The 26,839-nt window shown below is 48.0% G+C and overlaps 1 protein-coding gene across 1 annotated transcript in view; it reads left to right on the top strand.

Moving 5' to 3' along the window:
* The window catches only part of ATR (ATR checkpoint kinase), a 264,456-nt gene that overhangs the window by 72,974 nt on the left and 164,643 nt on the right, over window positions 1-26,839 (top strand). The window contains exons 8-20 of the mRNA XM_075340780.1: window positions 5,896-6,048; window positions 6,981-7,179; window positions 14,770-15,023; window positions 17,016-17,206; window positions 17,459-17,559; window positions 17,639-17,810; window positions 18,591-18,761; window positions 18,905-19,099; window positions 19,906-20,091; window positions 20,177-20,269; window positions 21,903-22,033; window positions 22,118-22,261; window positions 24,625-24,718. Of these exons, the coding sequence (XP_075196895.1) occupies window positions 5,896-6,048; window positions 6,981-7,179; window positions 14,770-15,023; window positions 17,016-17,206; window positions 17,459-17,559; window positions 17,639-17,810; window positions 18,591-18,761; window positions 18,905-19,099; window positions 19,906-20,091; window positions 20,177-20,269; window positions 21,903-22,033; window positions 22,118-22,261; window positions 24,625-24,718 (2,084 nt within the window). The remainder of the gene's footprint in view (window positions 1-5,895; window positions 6,049-6,980; window positions 7,180-14,769; window positions 15,024-17,015; window positions 17,207-17,458; window positions 17,560-17,638; window positions 17,811-18,590; window positions 18,762-18,904; window positions 19,100-19,905; window positions 20,092-20,176; window positions 20,270-21,902; window positions 22,034-22,117; window positions 22,262-24,624; window positions 24,719-26,839) is intronic.

Genomic DNA, 26,839 nt, shown 5'->3' with positions numbered 1-26,839 from the left:
TGTCGGTTGGAAGAAAAGAGGGCCCCCGGCATGTTCCCTTCTCACCCCACTACGTCGGCGGTGTTGTTAAGGTTGAAGTACCCATTGCGGGTACAGAGGCTGCAGACACATGTCGTCTCCTTCACCATCCCTTAAGCGGCTCTGGGAGAAGTGGGATCCTAAGCGGTCATCCATTTACTGGGACCGTGCTCCATCCGCAGCCCCTGTGGGAACCTGCCGGACCGGAGCCTCTTCAACCTCAGGGACCGGGCCCTGCAACTCAAAGGTACTCTGTGTCCCCATAGGGGACTGTGCAGGGAGCGCACCTTCTTCCCGGAAGCCGCGGCGGCTGCTGAATTCAGGAGGCCGGTGGACTTCCGCGCCGACCGTGCCTGCTTGTCGGGCGCGGTCTCAAATTTAGTCCCCGGCTTCATCGCGGCCTAGTCGCAAAAATCCCGCCCCCGGGCCTGCCTGTCAGGGGTAAGGGCGGGATTTCGTTAGCGGTCGGTAAGCCACACCGGTCACCCGGTGCTGGTCCCCCTAGGGTGCCGGATTAGATACATATATATCTATATCTATCTGTTCGGTGGGCTGTATACCCCTTTCCCATATACCCTCAGTGATCACTCTCCTAGGAGACAACAGCATGTCGTCCACAAGGAGCAAAGCTGCTAAGGCACAGGGTTTTTTTGCGGCCTGTACCTCTTGTGGGGCTATGTTACCTGCGGGTTCCACCTACCCTCACTTTGAGCAATGCTCGACCCCTGTTTCGCTTGCTGAGCCGGAGCCTCGGACACTGGTGGGCCCCTCGGCTCATGTAGACCCCCCTGCTCCCCCTGACCAGGCTGCAGGGACAGAGTTCGCCTCTTTTGCTGAGAAACTCTCTGAGTCACTTTCTCAATCCATTGCACAGTCTATGGACAAATGGTCTTCTAAGCTGCTAGAGGCTTTGCAGTCGAGACCGGACCCTTCACAGGCCCCGGCCCCTGTTGGCTCGTCGCCTCCAGGCCCCTCTCGGTCCGCGCCACAGCGCGCTCATAGGTTGGCCCCTCGGTCTCAGGCGGAAGACTCCTGCCCGGACCGTAGTCCTAGACCGGCTAAGCGGCCTCGCTGGGACTCTTCCCCGACTTCCTCTCGCTGCTCGGGATCCGAGCTTGAGGACTCTGGAGGACGAGGCGGACGTCGCAGCTCAGGGCTCTGACCCTGACTTCGCCCTTAACCTTGATACACCTGAGGGGGACGCCTTAGTAAATGATCTTATCTCGTCCATCAACCAAGTGTTAGATCTCTCTCCCCCGCCTCCTCCTGTAGAGGAGTCGGCGTCTCAGCAGGAGAAACACCAGTTTCGGTTCCCCAAACGTACACGCAATACGTTTTTTGATCACTCTAACTTCAGGGACGCTGTCCAGAAGCCCAGAGCGGTCCCGGACAAGCACTTTACTAAGCGCCTCACTGACACGCGTTACCCCTTCCCATCTGAAGTCGTTAAGGGTTGGGCTCACTGTCCCAAGGTGGATCCTCCAGTCTCAAGATTGGCGGCTAGATCCGTGGTGTCGGTTGCAGATGGCTCATCGCTAAAAGATGCCACTGACAGACAGATTGAGCTCCTGGTGAAGTCCATCTATGAGGCCACGGGCGCGTCTTTTGCCCCGGCCTTTGCAGCCGTGTGGGCACTCCAAGCTATCTCGGCTTGTCTGACTGAGATTAATGCTGTCACACGTAATTCTGCTCCGCAAGTTGTGTCTTTGACCTCTCAGGCGTCAGCCTTTTCATCCTACGCCATGAACGCCGTCCTGGACTCTGCTAGCCGTACAGCTGTAGCATCCGCTAACTCTGTGGCAGTCCGCAGGGCCATGTGGCTGCCCATATGGAAGGCAGATTCGGCTTCCAAGAGGTTCTTAACCGGTTTGCCGTTTCTGGCGACCGTTTGTTTGGCGAACGATTGGATGAGATTATTAAGGAATCCAAAGGAAAGGATTCCCCCTTACCCCAGGCCAAACCGAAGAGACCTCAACAGAGAAAGGTTCAATCGAGATTTCGGTCCTTTCGTCCCTCCGCCAAGTCCCAATCCTCTTCGTCCAACAGGCCGGAGAAAGGCCAGAGGAACTCCTATGCGTGGCGATCCAAGTCTCGCCCACAAAAGGCCGCAGGAGGCACTGCCTCCAAGACGGCTTCCTCATGACTCTCGGCCTCCCCTGACCGCATCCTCGGTCGGTGGCAGGCTCTCCTGCTTTGGCGACGCCTGGTGGCCACATGTTCAAGACCGATGGGTGAGAGACATTCTGTCTCATGGTTCTGTCTCTTGCTTCTTCAGAACCTCTCCGCCCCCCGCTCAGGCCGACGCACTTTTTCAGGCAGTAGCCGCTCAAAAGATGGAAGGAGTTGTGATCCCCGTTCCCCTTCAGGAACGTGGTCGCGGATTTTACTCCAACTTGTTCGTGGTGCCAAAAAAGGACGGGTCATTCCGTCCCGTTCTGGACCTCAAGGTACTCAACAGACATGTGAGAACCAGACGGTTCCGGATGGAATCTCTCCGCTCGGTCATCGCCTCAATGTCACAAGGAGACTTCCTAGCATCGATCGACATCAAGGATGCTTATCTCCATGTACCGATTGCACTCGAGCATCAACGTTTCCTGCGTTTCGCCATCGGGGACGAACACCTCCAGTTCGTGGCATTGCCTTTCGGCTTGGCGACAGCACCACGGGTTTTCACCAAAGTCATGGCATCCGTTGTGGCGGTCCTGCATTCTCAGGGCCACTCGGTGATTGCCTACTTGGACGATCTCCTAGTCAGGGCCCCGTCTCGGGTGGCGTGTCAACAAAGTCTATCTGTCGCTCTGGCGACTCTCCAGCGGTTCGGGTGGATCATCAACTTCCCGAAATCCAAGTTGACACCGACCCAATCACTGACGTACCTTGGGATGGAGTTTCATACCCAGCAAGCGTTAGTCAAGCTTCCGAGCGACAAACAGCTTTCTCTGCAGGCAGGGGTGCAATCCCTTCTTCGGAGTCAGTCACACCCCTTAAGGCGCCTCATGCACTTCCTGGGGAAGATGGTGGCAGCTATAGAGGCAGTCCTGTTCGCGCAATTCCATCTTCGGCCACTCCAATGGGACATTCTCCGCAAATGGGACAGGAGTTCGGCTTCCCTCGACAGGAACGTCTCTCTTTCCCTTGCAACCAAGACGTCACTTCAGTGGTGGCTCCTTCCCAACTCTCTGTCGCAGGGAAAATCCTTCCTACCCCCAACCTGGGCTGTGGTCACCACGGACGCGAGCCTGTCAGGGTGGGGAGCGGTTTTTCTCCACCACAGGGCTCAGGGAACCTGGACTCCGATAGAATCATCCCTTCAGATCAATATTCTGGAGATAAGGGCAGTGTATCTAGCCCTATTGGCTTTTCATCGGTGGCTGGAGGGCAGGCAGATCCGTATCCAGTCGGACAACGCCACTGCCGTCGCATACATCAACCACCAAGGCGGCACTCGCAGTCGTCAAGCCTTCCAGGAAGTCCGACGGATTCTGCAGTGGGTGGAAGCCACAGCTTCCACCATCTCCGCAGTTCACATCCCGGGCGTAGAAAACTGGGAAGCAGATTTTCTCAGTCGTCAGGGCATGGACGCGGGGAAATGGTCTCTGCACCCAGACGTGTTTCGAGAGATCTGTCGCCGCTGGGGAACGCCGGACATCGATCTCATGGCGTCACAGCACAACAACAAAGTCCCGGCATTCATGGCACGGTCTCAGGATCACAGAGCTCTGGCGGCGGACACGTTAGTTCAGGATTGGTCGCAGTTTCGACTGCCTTATGTGTTTCCTCCTCTGGCGATGCTGCCCAGAGTGCTACGCAAGATCAGGTCCGACTGCCGTCGCGCCATTCTCGTCGCTCCAGACTGGCCGAGGCGGTCGTGGTACCCGGATCTGTGGCATCTCACGGTGGGTCAACCGTGGGCGCTTCCAGACCGCCCAGACTTGCTGTCACAAGGCCCGTTTTTCCATCTGAATTCTGTGGCCCTCAACCTGACTGTGTGGCCATTGAGTCCTGGCTCCTAGCGTCTTCAGGGTTATCTCAGGATGTCATTGCCACCATGAGACAGGCCAGGAAGCCTACGTCCGCCAAGATCTATTATAGGTCTTGGCAAATCTTCCTATCCTGGTGCGCTAATAACGGTTTTACTCCATGGCCGTTTGCCTTACCCACTTTTCTTTCATTCCTTCAATCCGGAATGGACAAGGGTTTGTCACTTGGCTCTCTCAAGGGCCAAGTATCGGCGCTCTCCGTGTTTTTTCAAAAGCGCCTAGCCAGGCTTCCGCAGGTCCGCACGTTCCTGCAGGGAGTTTGCCACATAGTCCAACCTTACAAGTGTCCGCTGGAACCCTGGGATCTTAACAGGGTGCTAACGGCTCTTCAGAAACCACCTTTCGAGCCGCTGCGGGATGTCTCTCTATCACGTCTTTCGCAGAAGGTGGCCTTCCTAGTGGCAGTCACATCACTTCGGAGAGTGTCTGAGCTAGCAGCGCTGTCATGCAAAGCCCCCTTCCTGGTGTTTCACCAGGATAAGGTGGTTCTGCGTCCGGTCCCGGAATTTCTCCCTAAGGTGGTATCCCCTTTTCATCTCAATCAGGATATCTCCTTGCCTTCATTTTGACCTAATCCAATTCACCAGTGTGAAAAGGATTTGTACTCTTTGGATCTTGTGAGAGCACTCCGGCTCTACGTGTCTCGCACGGCGCCCCTGCGTCGTTCAGATGCGCTCTTTGTCCTTGTCGCTGGCCAGCGTAAGGGCTCGCAGGCTTCCAAGTCAACCTTGGCTCGGTGGATCAAGGAACCGATTCTCGAAGCCTACCGTTCTTCTGGGCTTCCGCTTCCTTCAGGGCTGAAAGCCCATTCTACCAGAGCCGTGGGTGCGTCCTGGGCATTGCGGCACCGGGCTACGGCTCAGCAGGTGTGTCAGGCAGCTACGTGGTCTAGTCTGCACACTTTCACGAAACACTATCAAGTGCATACCTATGCTTCGGCAGACGCCAGTCTAGGTAGGCAAGTCCTTCAGGCGGCGGTTGCCCACCTGTAAGAGGGGGCCGTTTTTTCGGCTCTTTTTATTGAGGTATTCTTTTACCCACCCAGGGACTGCTCTTGGACGTCCCAATTGTCTGGGTCTCCCAACGGAGCGACAAAGAAGAAGGGAATTTTGTTTACTTACCGTAAATTCCTTTTCTTCTAGCTCCTATTGGGAGACCCAGCACCCGCCCCTGTACCCTTCGGGCTGGTTGTTTTTTTGTGTACACATGTTGTTCATGTTGAATTGTTCTTTTGGTTCATGGTTTGCAGTTCTCCGAACATCCTTCGGATTGAATTTACCCTAGACCAATTTATAAGTTTTCTCCTTCCTGCTTTTGCACCAAAACTGAGGAGCCCGTGATCCACGGGAGGGTGTATAGGCAGAGGGGAGGGGTTACACTTTTTAAAGTGTAATACTTTGTGTGGCCTCCGGAGGCTGAAGCTATACACCCAATTGTCTGGGTCTCCCAATAGGAGCTAGAAGAAAAGGAATTTACGGTAAGTAAACAAAATTCCCTTCTTTTCTTGGATGTTAACACTCACACGGATGTGCGTATTTAGCCTCGGATTCTCCACGCTGTGGCTTGCTACATTGGTAGCTCATGGTTTCAGTAGTTATTTTAACATCTGTAAGTTCTCTTTCACAGTTTTAGTTCTCAATTACACACATGTAACTTGTGTCTACAAGACAAAAAGCCCCCAAATATTGTTACATTTGTGTTGTCTTTGCTTGTTTTGGGGAACACATAATACAAAACAAAGAGCTGTAGATGGGACACGTGTGTATGGTGGAGGCTATTGATGTGTCCATGTATACAATATTAAACTAATTATTCTCATTTATTTTGCTTTAAGTGAAACATCGTTTACCAGATCAAATACTGGTGGATTTGTGTGGACTGGTCTCTTTACCGTGGATTCACAGCCATTCAAGTCATGCTTCCTTTAAGGAAGCCGTTTTTGACGCTTCTCTTTTAACAATAAGTCATAGGATCCATGAAGAAGTCTGTAAGTACCATGGCTTGATTTTATCATTCCTGTAATCCTTAATAGAATGGATTCTTGTAGTTTAAAAAAAAATAAAAATCCTTAAACGTGTAAAAAAGCATAGTGTGCAACTTTGTTATATGCTTCAGTTATCAAAAGTGCCCTGATGTGAAGATATTAGCGTCAGCACATTTACCTCCAGCTTGTGCTAAATCTAGGACAGTGCCTTCTTCAACAGTGTTGTGTATGAAGGAGGCCAGCTGACTACCTATTTCAATAGCTAAACCGGCCCCCTTCTTTGTTATGTATGGGTCCAGAGCTCTGTTGTGCACCTCTTGGAGCCGGCTGTCATTTTTAGGGCTCATGTAGTTGTGGCATGGGAACAGAACATAACTCTGAGTACACAATTGTAACCCCTTTTTCCTGAACAGGCTTCTGGACAGGTCATGACAGCCGCTGTGTTGTATGTGTAAGGCTATGTGCCCACGGGACTCTGTACCCACGGATATATCCGTACGTCCACAGGTTTCCCGCAGCTGCTCCCCCGAATCCGCAGCTATACATAGCTGCGGAATTCCGGCAAAATAGCTGCAGTAAACCTGCGGACATTCTTTCGACTTAGAGGCCGGGAGATCCGCAGGTATCTCCATCGTGGAGGGCTGGGATTTCTGCAGGTAATTCCGCAGGTATAATTGACATGCAGTTATGTGCGGCTGCGGGACATCCGCAGCATATTACGTAGCCGCACATACCGCAGCATGGACACACAATCCCCATGTCCCATAGGATAACATGGGGAGTGTCTGTACATGCTAAAACCTGTGGATTTATCTAGAAAATCCAGATAAATCCGCAGGTTTTCCGTGGAAAAATCCACGGGTACAGAGTCCCGTGGTCACATAGCCTAATTGTTTATCAGTCAGGTGGTCACTTGTTGCCTCTTTATTCCGCAGCACCAGTGATTCAGTCCCAGTGTCTCTTTCTACTGTCACTTTTTCCCAAACATGTAATGCCTGACTGGAGATTGGCAATTTACCAAGAGTCATTAGAAAACCAACATGAAATTGTTCGTGCCTTCTGTGTGAAAGGATTCCCTATACTGAAACAACACATTAAGCAGGAGGCCGGCGGTCCACTGCCCAAAGCTTTGCTGTAAGTATGGTGGTTGGTGAAGCTTGCTATAGTAATATAATACGAAGAGTTTCCGTTTCACTTTTAATTTTTGTTTCTTTATCGTTCCTATGGGAGACCCAGACAATGGGTGTATAGCTTCTGCCTCCGGAGGACACACAAAGTACTACACTCAAAAGTGTAGCTCCTCCCTCTGAGCTTATACACCCCCTGGAGAACCAGATCTAGCCAGTTTATCGCTTTGTGTTCAGGAGGCATACATCCACACATGCATTCTCATCTGATTTTTGATTTTTGGAAAGAGTTTGAAGAAAAATGGGTCCAAGCCTGGACCCCCGGCATGTCCCTTCTCACCCCACTGTGTCGGCGGTGCTGTTAAGGTTGATTCCAAGGCTGGAGCCTTACATGACGTGCTCCTTCACCATCCCTCCTGGGCTCTGGCTTGAAGTGGGAGCCAGCACGGTTCTCCATGCTTGGCAGGAGACCGGTCTCCATCCGCAGCCCTTCAGGATCCTGCTGGACCAGAGCACTCATCCCCAGGGACTTGGAACCCTGCGTCTCAGCAAGCTAAGTACCTGAGACGTTTTATATATTGGGGGTCCCAGTACTTTATTGTTGTGGGAGAGTGTGCTGAGTGAGTTTTATGACATTTCCGGCGGGTTCTCTGGCTGTCGCCTGAGAACCGCGCTGATGGTGCCTGCGCGCCGGCCGCACCGCTCAAATTTAGGCCCCGGCTTCGCCGGAAGCCTACTTTCCGTTTCACTGCCCTCGCATGTCATTCATGCAGACGGACAGCGCGGCTCCGCCCAGCGGCCGTTCTGCACAGGGGAGGGACACTCCTCACTGAGTACATGTCTCCTCCCCTGTAAGTCTCTATGGTCCTCCAGATCCCGCTCCCAGAGTAAGTCCCGCCCCCTCTCTTCGCTCCGGCAGCCGTTTTCCCTGCGATCAACACTGGTTTGCAGCATCCCTGCTGAGGTGCTTGGGGGTCCGGGCTTAGGGATCTGGAGGGCACACAACACCGCTCCAGCGGTCTGGTAAGCCACAACCTCTGGTTGTGGACCTCTGTATATACTCTCTGGGGGTCATTCTTGCAGAGCCCCCACTCCAGCAGCATGTCTCACACGAGGAGCAAGGCTCCAAAGCTGTATTCAGTATGCACTGCATGTAAGCTCCTACTGCCTGAACCGAGCACCTATCCACATTGTGATGCCTGCTCTAACCTGACGATGCCTCAGCCTGGAATCGCACCCCCAGTGGTCTCTCCGGCTGCTCCGGCTCCTGTGGCTGAACCCCCGGCTTGGGTAGAATCCTTATCTAGGTCTATCTCCCAATTTTTTGCCGACTCCATGGGACAGCTGTCCAGGACTTTGCTGAACATGCATCAGCCCCCTTCACAGGGTGCCTCTGTTGCTAGGGCTCTCTCAGGACCGGAGCTCACAGAGGATTCATCATCTGGTCCCAGACCCCGTCCTCCAAAGAGGAGACGCAGGGCTCCCTCTCCTTCCTCGTCCCGCGGCTCTGTTTCAGAAGTTGACTCGCAGGACGAGGAGGATACCTTTACAGGGGGCTCGGAGGCTAACTCCATGTGCCCCATTGATCTGTCCGAAAGTGACTCAGATGTTAGTGATTTGATTGCGTCTCTTTAACATAAAACCCTCTTAAAACTTAACATTTAATATTGATGTTTAAAAAGTACAATACCACACTATGTGATCAAAGTGAAATAGTGCACAGGAGAGAGAGGGAAAGATATCCCTACAATGTCCGCTCCCTCCTGTGTTCTACCTAACCGTGGAGGTTGGCACCCTAAAGATACGTAGTGGCGCCCCCACTCCTCGACGGCTGTCCCTGCTAATGACCCTATGAGCCCCTAGCCTAAAGATAAAGTGCAGTGCAAGTAATTAAAGTGCAGTGCCAACATATATATAAAGTGATACTTGTGCCAAAATTGGAGCTCATAAATAGCCTCAATTGAGGCTATTTATGAGCTCCAATTTTGGCACAAGTATCACTTTATATATATATATGTTGGCACTGCACTTTAATTACTTGCACTGCACTTTATCTTTAGGCTAGGGGCTCATAGGGTCATTAGCAGGGACAGCCGTCGAGGAGTGGGGGCGCCACTACGTATCTTTAGGGTGCCAACCTCCACGGTTAGGTAGAACACAGGAGGGAGCGGACATTGTAGGGATATCTTTCCCTCTCTCTCCTGTGCACTATTTCACTTTGATCACATAGTGTGGTATTGTACTTTTTAAACATCAATATTAAATGTTAAGTTTTAAGAGGGTTTTATGTTAAAGTGTTGAATACCCTTTCACTAGTGAGTTTTGATTTGATTGCGTCCATTAATTCTGTACTGGATCTCAATCCGCCAGTATCAGAGGAACAACCCTCTGTGGCAGAAAAGCACCAGTTTACCTCGCCTAAGAGGACAAAGAGTGTGTTCTTTAACCACTCCAGTTTTCAGGCCGCTGTGACCAAGCCTAGGGCCTGTCCTGACAAACGCTTCCCAAAGCGTGGTTCTGATGACCATTTTCCCTTTCCACCTGAGGTGGTCAAGGAGTGGGCTCATTCACCAAAGGTAGACCCCCCGGTGTCTAGACTCTCAGCCCGGACCGTTGTATCAGTGGCTGATGGCACCTCTCTTAAGGATTCCACTGACCGCCAGGTTGACCTTCTGGCCAAATCTGTATATGAGGCGGCAGGGGCCTCGTTCTCCCCGACTTTTGCAGCAGTGTGGGCTCTCAAAGCCATCTCTGCTTCTATAGAGGAGATGCATTCCCTCGCCAGGGAATCTATGCCCGAAATGGTTACCTTAACTTCCCAAGCTTCAGCTTTTTCATCCTATGCCATGTCTGCCATGCTGGAGGCTTCTCACCGCACTGCGGTGGCTTCGGCTAATTCCCTTGCTATCCGCAGGATCTTGTGGCTTCGAGAGTGGAAGGCAGATGCTTCTTCAAAGAAGTACCTTGCTGGACTCCCTTTTGCTGGGTCCCGGCTGTTCGGTGAACAGCTGGATGAATTTATTAAGGAAGCTACTGGCGGGAAGAGTACTTCCATGCCACAAACCAAAACCAGGAAACCTGTCCAGGGTAGGGATCAGTCGAGGTTTCGTTCCTTTCGTTCCTCCAACTGGTCGTCCTCTAAGCCCTCGGCCTCGTCCACTAACTCAGCCAAGGACCAAAAATCCAACTGGCGCACAAAAGCGCGTCCACAGAAGACCGCAGGAGCTGCTGCCACTAAGGCAGCCTCCTCTTGACTATCTGTCCGCGCCAGCAACGTCCTTAGTCGGTGGCAGGCTCTCCCACTTTGGCGACGCGTGGTTTCAACACGTCTCCGATCAGTGGGTGCGGGATATCATCTCCCACGGCTACAGGATAGAGTTCTCTTCCAGCCCGCCAAACAGATTTTTTCTGTCAACTCCCCCCTGCTCCAAGGCTGCCGCCTTCTCTCAGGCCGTGGCATCCTTGCAGGCCAACGGAGTAATTGTACCGGTTCCCGCCCGGGAACGGTTCAGAGGTTTCTACTCAAATCTCTTCCTAGTCCCCAAAAAGGACGGTTCCTTCCGGCCCATCCTGGATCTCAAGCTTCTCAACAAGCATGTTCAGGTGCGGCATTTTCGCATGGAGTCTCTGCGGTCAGTCATTGCCTCAGTGACCCAAGGGGATTTCCTGGCATCCATCGACATCAGAGATGCCTATCTGCATGTGCCAATTGCAGTTTCACACCAGCGTTGGCTACGTTTTGCAATCAGAGAGGAACATTTCCAATTCATGGCTCTTCCCTTCGGGTTAGCCACGGCCCCTCGGGTATTCACCAAGGTCATGGCAGCAGTGGTTGCGGTTCTGCACCTGCAGGGGTTGGCAGTGATTCCTTACCTGGACGACCTTCTAGTCAAGGCTTCATCCAGCGCAGACTGTCAGCGGAGTGTCTCGCTCACTCTCGCCACTCTAGCCCAATTCGGGTGGCTTTTCAATCTGCCCAAATCCACTCTGACTCCGACCCAGAGGCTCACGTACCTAGGGATGCAGTTCGAGACTCTGCCGGCACTTGTGAAGTTGCCCTTAATCAAACAGCAGTCCCTCCAACTGGCGGTGCGCTCTCTGCTGAGGCCCCGCCGTTATTCCATCAGGCACCTGATGCAGGTGCTGGGTCAGATGGTGGCGGCAATGGAGGCTGTTCCCTTTGCCCAGTTCCATCTGCGTCCACTGCAGCTGGACATTCTCCGCTGTTGGGACAAGCTGCCTTCCTCCTTGCACAGGTTAGTGGCTCTGTCGCCACAGACCAGGAGCTCTCTTCAGTGGTGGCTTCGGCCCCTCTCTCTGTCTCAGGGACGCTCCTTTCTGGCCCCGTCCTGGGTGATCCTCACCACGGATGCCAGTCTATCCGGCTGGGGAGCGGTATGTCTCCACCACCGAGCACAGGGCACTTGGACTCCGTCCGAGTCAGCCCTCTCGATCAATGTGCTGGAAACCAGAGCCGTGCTTCTGGCTCTCCTAGCTTTTCACCACCTATTGGCGGGCAAGCACATCCGAGTACAGTCAGACAACGCAACAGCGGTTGCCTACATCAATCACCAAGGCGGAACCCGCAGCCGCCTGGCAATGTTGGAGGTACAATGCATCCTTCAATGGGCGGAGGACTCCAAGTCCACCATATCCGCAGTCCACATCCCAGGCTTGGAAAACTGGGAGGCAGATTATCTCAGCCGTCAAACCGTGGACAGTGGCGAGTGGTCCCTGCATCCTGCAGTGTTTCAGTCAATCTGCCGCAAGTGGGGCACTCCGGACGTGGACCTAATGGCATCCCGTCACAACAACAAGGTTCCGGTTTACGTGGCTCGCTCCCACGATCCTCAGGCATTCGCCGCGGACGCTCTGGTTCAAGACTGGTCCCAGTTTCGTCTGTCCTACGTGTTTCCCCCTCTAGCTCTCTTGCCCAGGGTTTTGCGCAAGATCAGAATGGAGGGCCGTCGAGTCATCCTCATTGCTCCGGACTGGCCCAGGCGAGCTTGGTACCCAGACCTGCTCCATCTGTCCGTAGAGGTGCCGTGGCATCTTCCGGACCGTCCAGACCTTCTCTCACAAGGTCCGTTTTTCCGCCAGAATTCTGCGGCTCTCAGATTGACGGCGTGGCTCTTGAGTCCTGGATCTTGACGGCTTCTGGTATCCCTCCTGAAGTCATCTCCACTATGACTCGAGCCCGTAAGTCTTCCTCTGCCAAGATCTATCACAGGACTTGGAAAATTTTCCTGTCCTGGTGTCGCTCTTACGGCCATCCTCCTTGGCCTTTTTCCTTGCCGACCCTTCTGTCCTATCTACAGTCCGGTCTGCAGCTGGGACTGTCCCTCAACTCTCTCAAGGGACAAGTCTCGGCTCTGTCAGTGCTGTTCCAGCGGTGTATCGCCCGGCTGGCTCAGGTCCGCACCTTCTTGCAGGGCGCATCTCACATCATTCCGCCTTACCGGCGGCCCTTGGATGCCTGGGACCTCAATTTGGTCCTCACGGCCTTGCAGAAACCCCCTTTTGAGCCTCTTAGGGAGGTTTCTTTTTTTCGTCTTTCACAGAAAGTGGTTTTTCTAGTGGCCATAACCTCCCTCAGGAGAGTGTCTGATTTGGCTGCGCTCTCTTCGGAGTCACCTTTTTTGGTTTTTCATCAAGACAAGGTGGTTCTACGTCTGACTCCGGACTTTCTTCCTAAGGTGGTCTCTCCTTTCCACCTTAACCAGGACATTACCCTACCTTCCTTTTGTCCGGCTCCTGTTCATCGCTTTGAAAAAGCGTTGCATACTCTGGATCTGGTGCGTGCTCTCCGGATCTATGTGTCTCGCACCGCTGCTCTTAGGCGGTGCACCTCTATTTTTGTGCTAACCACAGGTCGGCGTAAGGGCCTCTCTGCTTCTAAGCCAACCTTAGCCCGTTGGATTAGGTCGACCATTTCGGATGCCTACCAGTGTTCTCAGGTGCCTCCCCCGCCGGGGATCAAGGCACACTCGACCAGAGCTGTCGGTGCCTCTTGGGCTTTCAGGCACCAGGCTACGGCTCAGCAAGTCTGTCAGGCTGCCACTTGGACTAGCCTGCATACCTTTTCAAAGCACTACCAAGTGCATGCTCATGCTTCGGCAGATGCGAGCTTGGGCAGACGCATCCTTCAGGCGGCTGTCGCCCATTTGTGAAGTTAGGCTCCGCCTACTTCTTAGTTTTTCTGTTTATTCCCACCCATGGACTGCTTTGAGACGTCCCATTGTCTGGGTCTCCCATAGGAACGATAAAGAAAAAGAGAATTTTGTTTACTTACCGTAAATTCTTTTTCTTATAGTTCCGTATTGGGAGACCCAGCACCCTCCCTGTTGCCTGTTGGCAGTTTCTTGTTCCGCGTGTTATCACCGGCTGTTGTCGTGGACAGAGTCTCTGGTTGTTCCGGTTCTTGCTCTGTTTTTACTTGTGGGTGGCTATTCTCCTTCAGCTTTTGCACTAAACTGGCTAGATCAGGTTCTCCAGGGGGTGTATAAGCTCAGAGGGAGGAGCTACACTTTTTAGTGTAGTACTTTGTGTGTCCTCCGGAGGCAGAAGCTATACACCCATTGTCTGGGTCTCCCAATACGGAACTATAAGAAAAAGAATTTACGGTAAGTAAACAAAATTCTCTTTTATTTTCTATGAATATCAAAGTATTTGTCTGTGCCTAATGCTAGGAGTTGCATTGCACATTGATGCCATTTGTCCTAGACACTTAAAGTACCACTCCAGCATTTTCTTTTTGTTTGTTTTTCTTATTGCACTGTTCGAGTGGAGCTTTAAAGGGAACCTGTCACCAGAGTTCAAAACCAAAACTAGCACATTGATCAGCACCTGTGCTGCATTTTATAAAGATGCATGTTGTCCCCTGACTGCCCTTGTAGACTCCACAAATACCTTTTATAAAATCTCCCGCCATGTATGTAAATCCTTGGGTCTGGTCTGATGGGCGTCCTTGGTTGCGGCTCCTGTCACTCCTTTCGTTGCTGATTGCCATTCTCCTTTGATGATTGGCGTGGATGATGCCTCCGATGCCATCCTTGTAGCTGGGCAAAATCGTGCACCTGCAAAGAATTTGCCGGTTTGTGTAGGCACACCTATGTTTTGGACTCTGACTGCAATAGGGCAGAGCAAAGTGCGCCTTCGCAAACTGGCAATGTCTCTGGGCAGGCGCGAGATTTTGCTCGGGTACGAGGATGGCACAGGGGCTGTCAAGAACCATCCTGTCCATGCCTAATACAGACAGCCCATGATTTCTATCGGTATTTTGTAAGGAATCATTGATCTTGTGGTGGCAGAGGATTAAACATTTTCTCCAAGTCATCCTGTAGATTACACCTGATTATTGATGACTGTTCAAAGTGGGAAACCCTTTGAAATGACTAAGCTCAGACAAAACCACATGGGATGGCGTAAGAATAATGGAGCTCAGCAACATTGTACGTTCTGTAATAAATGCTCCCAGTATCTTTAGCTGTTTTCTGTCAGCTTTTCAGTAAGATCTGATATGGTATTGGGTTGTGGAAAGAATGAACCTTTTTCATTATGGCCTTTGACTTATTCTACTTTATTCGTTCTTTTGTAGGGAACACTTGAATGATCACTCAAAGCTGGTAAGGAAGGAGCTAGCCCAAGCTATGACCAGGTTAGCTTGTGGCGTTGCTATTGGATTCAGCCGGCACAATTTAGGGAAAGGACCTGCTATGGACTGTGATCTGCTGTGTTACAGCTTGAGACTGAACTTGCTTCCATTCTCTGGTCCTCCTGCTACCAGTGCTTCTTTTTTTAAGCCTTTCCTTTATCTATTGGACCGAAGCATGCCAAGTACTGTAAAAATGGGTAAGTTCTATCTATAGTGTTCTGTCTGTATGACATATTCAAAGGGAACCAATCATGGGGATTTTATACCTCGAGCGAAGGAGATGTATGTACAAGCAAATTGAGGTTGATTAAATCCTTAACGTTGAAGAAATCCATTTTGTTATTTATCATCAATCCGGCATTGAAATCTTTTGTAATGGGCCTCAGGTGCTTGGTGGTGGGACATTGCTGTTGGATCTCTTTTGCCTTGCCTCACTTTTCCTCACCCACCTCTTGTGTAAGATGTGACCTGTCACTTGTTTCAGTGATCTGCCTTCTTGCCTGAGATCTCTTGAAAGTGTACCAAGGGCAAAGCATGCGCAGTAAGGTCCTTATGGTGTTGCCAGACCCAAAGCATCGATCTGGGCATGTGCTTGCCCCAGATACTAAGGGGTACTTTGCACGTTGCGACATCGCTACTGTGATCTCGTCGGGGTCAAATCAAAAGTGACGCACATCCGGCGCCGGTAACGACGTCGCAACGTGTAAAGCCTAGAAGCACCGATAAACGATCGCAAAAGCGTCAAAAATCAGTGATCTGTGTAGTGTCGGTCATTTCCATAATTTAGCTGCAGCGACAGGTACGATGTTGTTCCTCGTTCCTGCGTCAGCACACATCGCTTACCTGCGTCCCACCTGCAATGCGGAAGGAAAGAGGTAGGCGGGATGCGTCACACGGCAGGCGCCACTTCTATTGGCCGCCTGCCGTGTGACGTTGCTGTGTCGCCGCACAACCCGCCCCCTTAGGAAGGAGGCGGGTCGCCGGCCAGAGCGACGTCGCAGGGCAGGTGAGTGCATGTGAGGCTGCCGTAGCGATAATGTTCGATATGGCAGCTATCACAAGAGATCGCATCTGCGACTGGGGCGGGGACTATCGAGCTCGGCATTGCTACAATCGGCTAGCGATGTCGCAGCGTGCAAAGTACCCCTTACTGCGTTTGTGAAAGATCTTGGTCAGGGGAGGCAGATGACTGAAATGAGAGTGATCAGTGAGTCAGACAGAGACAGAGGAGGCAGAGGACTGTGAATGGGGAGTGAAGGAGTGCTGGAGAGTTGCAAGTGCAGTGTTCCACCCCGAAGCACTTGCAGCTCATTTGCATAAGATTAAAACCCTCAATTGCTGATAAATGCCAAAAGAAATTCTACATTTAAGATCAGGATTTATCGGTCGCTTCATTGATGGACACAGATCTCTGGGATAGTCTGACAACACCTGTGGGATGACACAGATATTACATAAAAGTAAAAATGAGCTCCTCCCCAGTAGTCTATACCTCACCTGCCAGATTTAGCCGCCTCAGTTTTTTATGTGTCAGTTGGAGGCAGGGCCTGTTCCAGATCCATCTGATGCTTGTTAATCTTTTTTTCTTTTTATCTATCTGAGTCTTTGGGTAACAGGGTGCAATTGAGAACTCTGTTTCACCCACATGATGGCAGAGAGTACAGGCTGTAAAAGCTCAGTCCGTATCCTCTCACGTCCACATTGCTAGGGTATGAGGCGGTGGTCCATATGCCATTAGACTCCTGCCCATTCGTCCCACATAACATTCCCGTGCATGGAGCAGACAGTGGTGCAATGCCCATGATCCTGGGGCATGTGACGTCCTGGTGCCAGGCGCTGGCAGCGATCGCATGATTATGAGTTTTGCATCGCCAGGGTATAAAGTCATACCATTACAAGAAGATCCGACTCTCCCCGCATCTTTCCAACTTCAAGGATCTCTACCAAGCAGAGATGTGCAGGAAGAACTGCGGATTCTATGGTAATCCAGCATGGCACGGGTATTGTTTCAGGTGTTGGATCCAGCAGTGGCAGCAGGCCAAGCCCATTGTGAACATGGTTGGCCAAGTAAAAACATGCATGTATATCTGGAGGTGTAGGGAGAAATGTCCTGCTACACTTATCGAACGTATATGACCAGTTTTAGTCTGTGGTATGTTCTAAAATGAAGAACTGTTTTTTTTTTCTAGCATTCATAGAAAATATTCCTGACTTGTTTAAGCACTTAAACGTTCAGAGAGAAGAACAGGATTTGAGAGCTATGATTGAGACCATACTGACCCTCATGGAGGATCCAGATAAGGATGTCAGAATAGCATTCAGTGGAAAAATCAGATATGTCTTGGAGTCCTTAAACTGTGAAGAAGGGAGCCTAAATGAGGTATGGAAGATTACTTTAAAAGATGGAAGATTACATTTTGAAGTCAAAATGGGTCCAAGAACCTCTAATAATCCCACTGTACTGGGTGGATAGGGTATTATGGCTTATTAAAAGACACTGGCCCTTACACATACATCTCTATGAATGGGCCTCATACATTGCACTCTTATGAAAATGTGACATCAATTTTTTGTTATCTATTATTTCTGTTTTTCAATAATCATTATATTATTTTCTACTCGGGCAATGCAGTTGTTAGTTGGTAGAATAAAGGAGGCATATACAAATGCTAAATTGGCAAGAGATAACGAATTGAAGGACACGCTTATACTTACAACTGGAGACATTGGCCGGTGAGTACAGTAAATTGGGACTTGTGAGTTTGCTAAAAATGTACTATTACTTAGCATTTATCTTTTGTATACCTTTCAGTGCTGCTAAGGGAGACCTGGTGCCATTTGCTCTCCTGCACCTGTTACATTGCCTTTTGTCCAAATCTACCTCAGTAGCCGGAGCTTCCTACACTGAAATCCGATCACTGGCAGCTGCAAAATCCATGCGCTTGCAGGACTTTTTCAGCCACTTTAAAAAACCTATATGTAAGGTGAGAATGTGTCCTTTATTGTAATCCTGTTTTTTACGTAGGATATTTTTTTTAAATTAGTAAAGAAATTAAATAATCTGTGTACCTGTAAATACCACTAATCATTATCAGCCCGATAAGGAACTCGCATGGATTGATCCAAGAAAATTCAAGGCATCGAAAACTCCTCTTCATTTTGAAATCTTTATTTGGCTTGGATTTTCTACAAAGTTAGGCTTTGTGCGCACGTCGCTATGGAGATTGTGCAGGAGACGTGCGCACGTGGCGTATTAGAGCGCAGCACTTAGGCTGCTGCCCGAAGCGCGCGTTCTAAGAAGTGACATGTCACTTCTTTCCTGCACTCTGCATGCAGCCCCCGCTCTGTGTATGGGAGGGGCTGCACTCAGAGCGCATGAAATCGGCTTTTTTTTCAGTACGGACTTTGCAGCGATTTGAAGCGCACGTGTGCTGTTCAAATCGCTGCAGAAATTTCTGCAGGGACAAACACTATGTGCGCACATAGCCTTACACCTAGTGGAGATCCGTACCAAGCAGCACAAATATTGGAGTGGTGCATGAGACGCTATTGATAGGATTGATCGTCCCCCAGGAAATTGCAGGAGGAATAGGTCCCTCCATACAGGCGGAAACCGCTTAGTGAGGGGTTGTCTCATGGCGGATATTTATGGCAGAACTTGTGGATATGCCATATATATCTGTCTGCTTTAGTAAAATTTTATTAGAATGGATCAAAAGAAAACATAAATAGCTGTATGTCATCTTTATTATCTTCTCTTGAAGTTTCTGGTAGAGTCCCTGCACACAAGCCAGCAGGCACTACTGTCCGGCACCCCAGGGTGCAGCAGCGACATGCAGAAGCAGGAGGCCGCACATCACAGAGAAGCCGCCTTGGAAATCTTGTCTGAAATTGCTAATGTATTCGATTTTCCAGATCTCAACCGCTTCTTAACAGTAAGCGTTTTCTGCTTTTATTTTCTCAAGTTCTTTTTATACTTTTTTTTGTTATATTGTGTCCACGTGCTTTTGATGTCTCTATGCTGTACGTCTGAGTATTCAGTTAATTTTAATTTGTTCTGTATTGTGTCTTTATACAGAAGACATTGCAGCTTTTGCTTCCATATCTTGCGGCCAAAGCTAGCCCGGTAGCCTCTGCTTTGATCCGAACAATTGCCAAGCAGCTGAATGTTAATCGCAGGGAGATCTTGATCAATAACTTCAAGTACATCTTCTCTCACCTCGTCTGTTCCTGCACCAAGGATGAACTTGAGAAGTCACTTCACTATCTGAAGGTACTGTATGTGGCAATATTAATAAGACAGATGGATTTCAGGTAATGTTTGAGATATTTTAGCAAAGGAATTTTAGGCACATCCAAAAGGAGAAGCAGGTCTGTGCCTCAATTGGTGCTCTAAAGCCAGGTTATTTGGGAGAAAGATAGCTATTGTTTCTTCAATGAATGTGTATGGCTCTATGTCTTGGTGTGCGGAGCTAGCTATACATCTTAGGATTTTGGTTTTCTGTCCCATCGTGGGTGATGACAATGGGCACCTGAGGGACACCATTGACTATAATGGGGTCCCTCAGGATTGGAGCACCCTTTCTTAAGGAATCTGTGACAGTGGCTCCCAACCAGAGCATGTTCCTAGTCTAGTCTAGTCTAGTTAGAGTGGTCAAAAAAGCAAAGGAGACTCTACATATGTCTGTGTATTGTCATCCTAAAGTTTAATTTGACTTTCTACAAACTTTGCTCAGATTTTCCTTTCGTCCTACGATTTTATCTATACAGCGCATGTATTGTGCACAATACATAAGTGTTGAAAAAAGCTCATTAGCGAAAACTGGTTCTTTGTGACTTGTATCCTGATAATGTATGGAATAGATTCCCTATAAGAAAGTTGCAGTGCCGATCCTTTGATTCACTGCATACTGTGGACGTCTTCCCTGGATTCGGGCACCGTGGATTGTGAGTGCTGCCTGGATATCTTCACTTGTGCACAATAGTAAAATGAGGAACAAATCTGAAAATCTAATCTACAATGTATTCATGGCCACGTTTACTAATATATTTGTGGTCATTTTTATCTTGAATATGCAGAATGAGACGGAGATAGAGCTGGGCAGTTTGCTTAGACAGGATTACCAGGGCCTGCACAATGAGCTGCTGCTGCGCCTCGGGGAGCATTACCAGCAGGTGTTCAATGGCCTGTCAATATTAGCTTCCTTTGCATCCAGTGACGATCCTTACCAGGGACCTAGGAACATTACTAAACCTGAGATAATGGTAAGCCAATGGTAAAGTCTAGAAATGCAGCATTCAGAGCAGAGAGACGGCTCTATAAGAGATTACAAGATGTTTTATTTTGCAGGCTCATTATCTACAACCCAAACTACTAGGAATCCTGGCTTTCTTTAATATGCATTTATTGAGCTCTAGTATTGGCATTGAAGACAAAAAGATGGTGAGCTTTTTTTATTGCAATTTAATAGGGTTTAATAAGTTATTACCTAGACACATTATAGCTGAAAAATGTTATATCATTGGGGCCGCAGCTCTGGGAACCCGACTGATTGCTAGTACCGGCGTCTAAAGCCCACTAATTACAAATTCTACTGTTACACAAATGACACCTCACTTCTATCAAGTGATCAATATGTAAAATGTATCTTTTATTATATCAATTAGAACATATTTGTCTCTCTATGCTGTTTAAAATTCGCAGTCAAAATAATGCAGGATATATTGCTGAAGAAAGCCAGTATATGGGAATTGCTGCCACACTAAAGTGGTTATAAGCTATTCACATTAGCCAGCCGGTTGATATATAGATGTAGTGCAATATCTAAAGCAATCTGTATTGTATTGGATTGTGAGTAGCAAATAGTTTGCCTGCAGTACCGCTGACAAACAATGTCCGTTATTTGACTGCAAATAAAAAAAAAAGAGCCTACCTTTTCTCCCGGACATGTTGCACCGCACCAACAGCTTTATTAAGGGACTATCGGGCTATGGGAATCTAAAGTCCAGAAGGTGGTTGAGAGTAGTTTGGGTATAATAGTACTGAAGCATGTGCGTGCTGCTCAGTATTATTTCATAGTAGTTAATGAATCAGTGTAACTCCAAGAGGTCCATTCATTAAGACTGGTGTTGGGCACGTCAGTGTTAAAGAGGTTGTGCCATGAGCAAAGTGCAGTTCAACCAATAGATCTTGGAATAATAATAAGTTCCACAATTGGATGTGATTAAATAAGTATGTTCCTGTGCTGAGATAATCTTATCAATGTGCCCCTGCTATGTACTGTGTAATGGCCGTGTCTGACTGTGCAGGAAAATGGTACAGGGACATTCTACATCTCCTGGCCAGGAAAGGAAACAAAAGACAGTATACAGACAGAAAAGCATGTTATCCCATGCTGTTCTTACTGTATACTGTCTGTTGCGTCCTCCCCGGCCCAGGAGATGTGGTATGATCAGACCATGCCCTTGCAGGATCAGACATGGCTATTACACAGCACTTACCAGGAGCACATGTATAAGATTATCTCCACACAAGAAAAACTTTTTTTAACACAACAAATTGTGGAATTTATTATTATTCCAAGATCTATTGATTAAAATGTACTGTGTTAGACAGCGCCTTTAATAAAGCGCTCACTAGCGTACACTCACCTGATTCATTAAGCGGCATATGTAACTTATGATGAATTTTCCCATATTGGAGTAGCCAGACGGGACTGTTGGGTAAGCGATAAAAGTCATAATATTCTTAAGCAAGTTGCATAAAAATATTGCGACTTAAGGTGTTTATCAGATTTCTGGTGTAAGCACCTTGATAAATTGGGCCCTATGTTTTCTTAGTCTTTACTATACAAATTAGGCATGAATATATTCTCCCAGACTTCATAATACGCATCACGATCTTGGCTCCAGTGACCCACTTTCAGCTCCCGGCAGTGGAGCGGTTTAGTTTTATTCTAACATCCTGGAGAAATTCGCAGTCGCTATTCCAGTTACAACAATGACGCAAATCAGCCGCCTACAATATATGGATATGTGGAATTGTGCAGATTCTGAGCAATGTCTTGTTATTCTAGGCTTTGAACAGCTTGGTCTCTCTGATGAAACTCATGGGACCGAAGCACGTTAGCTCAGTAAGAGTAAAGATGATGACAACCTTGAGGACAGGCCTTCGATATAAGGAGGATTTTCCAGAACTCTGTTGCAGGTAGAATGTCACATTTGTCTTTTGGGTTATATAGGAGATTATGAGTATAATGCTAAATTATGTGTTATTTGGGATCTTTTTTAGGTCATGGGACTTGTTTGTGCGATATCTGGACCAGGCTTACCTGGGCTCTCTTCTCAGCCATGTAATAGTTGCCTTACTGCCCCTCTTACATATCCAGCCTAAAGAAACTGTGGCGATTTTTCATTACCTAATTGTGGAGAACAGGTATGATGGAAAGGCCTTAGAGTATGAGGCAGCATCTCCCATTGCTATGCCTTATATAAGCACAGTATATGTTTTCACACAATTGCATTGTTCTCAGCACCTGGGTGTGTCTGCAAGGGTTAATATATCTCCTCTCAATCAATCTAGCACTCAACATCTGGTACAGACTATAAAGTGAGCATAAATCATATCCCCAACACAAAACATGGAACATGGAACAACGACAGTAACCCACTAAAGGATGTGCTCAAAGTGCTGCCCATTGTGTTGAATTGTCAACGCGATTCTCTTCTCCCACTCTTGGCACACCGTGCGCAATACCGCAGATCCAGGATGTGGGGCACCTGAAGCAACGGATACAGGAGGCCTGTGGTAGCATTTCTTCTGCGGTATTGCTCTCAGTGTGTCAAGAGTGGGAGAAGAGAATCGCGTTGACAATTCAACACAATGGGCAGCACTTTGAGCACATCCTTTAGTGGGTTAGTGTCGTTGTTCCATGTCACAAACGTGTCAATAACTCGATAAAAAATAAAGCTACTTTAAAAATGAGCACACCATTGTTTTTCTTGTGCAATTCTTTGTGTTTGATGTGTCACATGACCCCCTTCCCATTGAAAAAATTAAAGTTGAATTCAAAATGGCGGCTTTGCAGATGGCCGTCTACTTCCATTTTATCAGGGTGTATCCATACTTATGGCCCACCCTGTGCATATGTGTGTGTGTGTGTACATATGTATGTATTATATATATATATATATATATATATATATATATATATATATATATATATATATATATATATATATATATACATATATATATTTATATATATACACACACATATAAAAACACACACACACAGCGGTTTCTTTTTTTTCTTGTTATGCTGTTTACACATGGAATTAATTTATTTTATATTTTGATAGTACAGACATTTCTGAGCGCAGCAATACCAAATATGTATAATTTTATATATTTTTACTTTTTTAAAAAAATGTTTTCCCTGTTTTTGCTAGTTCTCGTAGATGATCCCAGCTTCAAGTTCCTTATCGCATGTGCTATACAGAGCAGTGCAAAGGCCACGTTTCACTAAGCGACATCGCTAGCGATATCGCTGCCGAGTCACGGTTTTCATGACACAACAGCGATCTCGCTAGCGATCTCGTTATGTGTGACATCCAGCAACAACCTGGCCCCTGCTGTGAGGTCGCCGGTCGTTGCTGAATGTCCTGGACCATTTTCTTCAAAGGTGATGTCCTGCTGGGCAGGACGCATCGCTATGTTTGAAACTGTGTGACAGGGTCCCAATGACAGCAGAGATCGTTATACAGGTCGCTACTGCCACCTGTATCGTTACTGAGTCGTTGGTAAGGTCTGACTGTGTGACATCTCAGCAGCAACCTCCCAGCGACTTACCAGCGATCCTTATCAGGTCGCATCGTTTTCGGGATCGCTGGTAAGTCGCTAAATGTGATGGGGGCTCAAGCGGCTGACCGTAGTTGCTGTCACTGTACTATCTAAAGTTCTTAAATCAGTGAAGGGGTTTATCTTGCAGTATTATATTTGCCTTTCTGATCAGGTCATTCACACTTTGTTTTTCAGCACCCTCAGCAGCATGCAGGGGATGTTGTAAAGGTACCTTCACGCATAGCGACATCGCTGCTGAGTCACAGATTCTGTGACGCTACAATTCTCACCAGCGATCTCGCTTCGTTTGACACATAGCAGTGACCAGGCCCCTGCTGTGAGATCGCTGGTCGTGTTGGAATGGCATGGACCATTTTTTGATCGTTGAGGTCCTGCTGGGCAGGATGCATCATTGTGTTTGACGCCTTACCAACGACCTCATTGACATCTCAGAGCTCAGACACGTACAGCCACATACGGCTCCCAACGACCACCGAGATAGTTAGACAGGTCGCTACGGTCGCTGTGTCGTTGCTGCATCGTTGGGAAGATCTGACTGTTGGACATCTCACCAGCGACCACGTAGCGACTTTCCAGCGATCCTTATCAGGTCGTATCGTTGTCGGGATCACTGGAAAGTCGTTAAATGTGACGGGGGCTTAAGTGCATAAACTGAGATCAGTGGCCTGCACACTTACTGACCGGAAGCTATATAAACGTCGTTCATCAGTGCTCTGCCAGATTATTATAGAAGCAGTCGGAGGCTCTAGCGCTGTTGATCTCACCTGACTTCAGACTATAAGACGCAGGTACCTTTTTTAGCAAGATTTGTTTTCTTGCTAAAGAGTGAATCTTATAGTCTGAAAAATGTTAGACATTTTCAGTTTATTCATGTTTGTTTTTTTTCTTTTTAATGTAAAGCTGTAAGTAACAGGACTTTTCCCTTATGTTGTTAGACATGCTGTTCAAGACTTCCTCCACGAAATATATTTTCTGCCCAATCATCCCGAACTCAAGCAAATCCTGACTGTTCTCCAGGAATACCGAAAAGTAGGTTTGAAGTTTTCCAGTCTATTTTTTCCTGCGGTCTGTGTGGATGCTGTAAAGGATATCTACCACTGTTAACTAGCGTTGTGTACAAAAGATTGACAGTGCCCTGCAACCCTCCTCCTACTCGCTGGCATCCTCTGCACCTCCACTGATTAGCAGGGCCCATGACGCTGAAGAGGCCGTGATGGCAAGGAGAAGGAGGTTTGCAGGGCTTTTCTGATATGTGGCTACTGAAACAAGGTAAAGACAATATTTTTGATCAAATCTTCTGTTGACAGAAACTCTGGTATTGTGTTCACCCCCTAATCATTTATAGGAAGCAAAATTTAAAAAAAAATTTACAATGAAAAACGGATTACAAAAAAAAGAAAGTTTCATTACTTGGTTTTATTTAGGGAAAAAATATAGGTGATGCACTAAAGGGGTTTTACACTTTTCTTTAGCGGGTCTTATAAAAGGAAAATCAAATGGTTGTTTTCCCTGTAATGCTCCCTCTGCCCCAGCAGTGTTGCTCCGTCTCTCTCCACTGGACCAAAAGTGATGACATCCCGACCGACCGCCAGCAATCAGTGGGCTCCGTGATCAGGTCACGGAGGGTCGGGCGCTCATTGATTCCAGTCCAGCAGAGAGACACAGAGCAGCAGTGCTATCATTGTGTGTGGATTCTAAGGTTTCTACTTTTTTTTTCTTTTCTAAACATGGCTTCCCTCTACTAACTGAAAAATGCTTTTTTTCCTTTATTCCAAAATCCACAACTTTATTTCATTGACATAATCTTATGAGAGCTTGTTTTTTTATTGGACAAGTTGTAGTTTTAAATGCCACCTCCAATATTGTGAAAAAATGCTGCGGGAAAAAAACTCTGCACCCCTAGCATAGCTTTGGCGTTTATTTATTTTGTTACTCTCTTCCCCTCAATATCCATTGTGTGTAAAGAATGACCTGGCAACACAATTACACTGATAACGACCTGGCGTGTGTACGTATGTGTGTATAATATATCTCTATCTATCTATCTATCTATCTATCTATCTATCTATATATATATATATATATATATATATATATATATATATATATATATATATATATATAATACACCGTTTGCAGAATTATTAGGCAAGTTGTATTTTAGAGGATTTTTTTATTATTGATCAGCAACTATGTTCTCAATCAACCCAAGAGACTCATAAATATCAAAGCTTAATATTTTTGTAAGTTGGAGCCTGTTTGTGCAGGTAACTATTACTGTGCAGAATTATTAGACAACTTAATAAAAACCAAATATATTCCCATTTCACTTGTTTATTTTCACCAGGTAAACCAATATAACTGCACAAAATTTAGAAATAAACATTTCTGACATGCAAAAACAAAACCCCAAAAAATCAGTGACCAATATAGCCACCTTTCTTTATGATGACACTCAACAGCCTACCATCCATAGATTCTGTCATTTGCTTGATCTGTTTACGATCAACATTGTGTGCAGCAGCCACCACAGCCTCCCAGACACTGTTCCGAGAGGTGTACTGTTTTCCCTCCCTGTACATCTCACATTTTATGAGGGACCACAGGTTCTCTATGAGGTTCAGATCAGGAGAACAAGGGGGCCATGTCATTATTTCTTTATTGTTCCTTATGGGAGACCCAAACCATGGGTGTATAGCTACTGCCTCCGGAGGACACACAAAGTACTACACTAAAAGTGTAGCTCCTCCCTCCGAGCATATACACTCCCCGGATGACAAATCCAACCCAGTTTCATGCTTTGTGTTCAGGAGGTCACACACACACATGCATCCTCTTTTGATTTTTCATTTTTTCTAAAGATTTGGAAGAAAAGCGGGTCCACTGGACTCCCGGCATGTCCCTTCTCACCCCCCTGGCGGCGGTGCTGTTAAGGTTGACTTCAGGGCAGGAGCCCTTCATGCCGCGCTCCTTCACCATCCCTTAGGGGCTCTGGCTTGAAGTTAGAGCCAACACGGTTCTCACTGCCTTGCAGGAGACCGGCCTCCATCCGCAGCCCTTTTGCAGGACCCTGCTGGACGGAGCACTGAACCCCCACCCCACCCAGGGACTGGGCCCTGCGTCTCAAAGCTAAGTATAGAGACGTTATTC

This window comes from Anomaloglossus baeobatrachus, chromosome 3 (assembly GCF_048569485.1).
Source record: "Anomaloglossus baeobatrachus isolate aAnoBae1 chromosome 3, aAnoBae1.hap1, whole genome shotgun sequence".
NCBI lineage: Eukaryota > Metazoa > Chordata > Amphibia > Anura > Aromobatidae > Anomaloglossus > Anomaloglossus baeobatrachus.
This window is presented reverse-complemented; position numbering and strand designations above follow the sequence as displayed.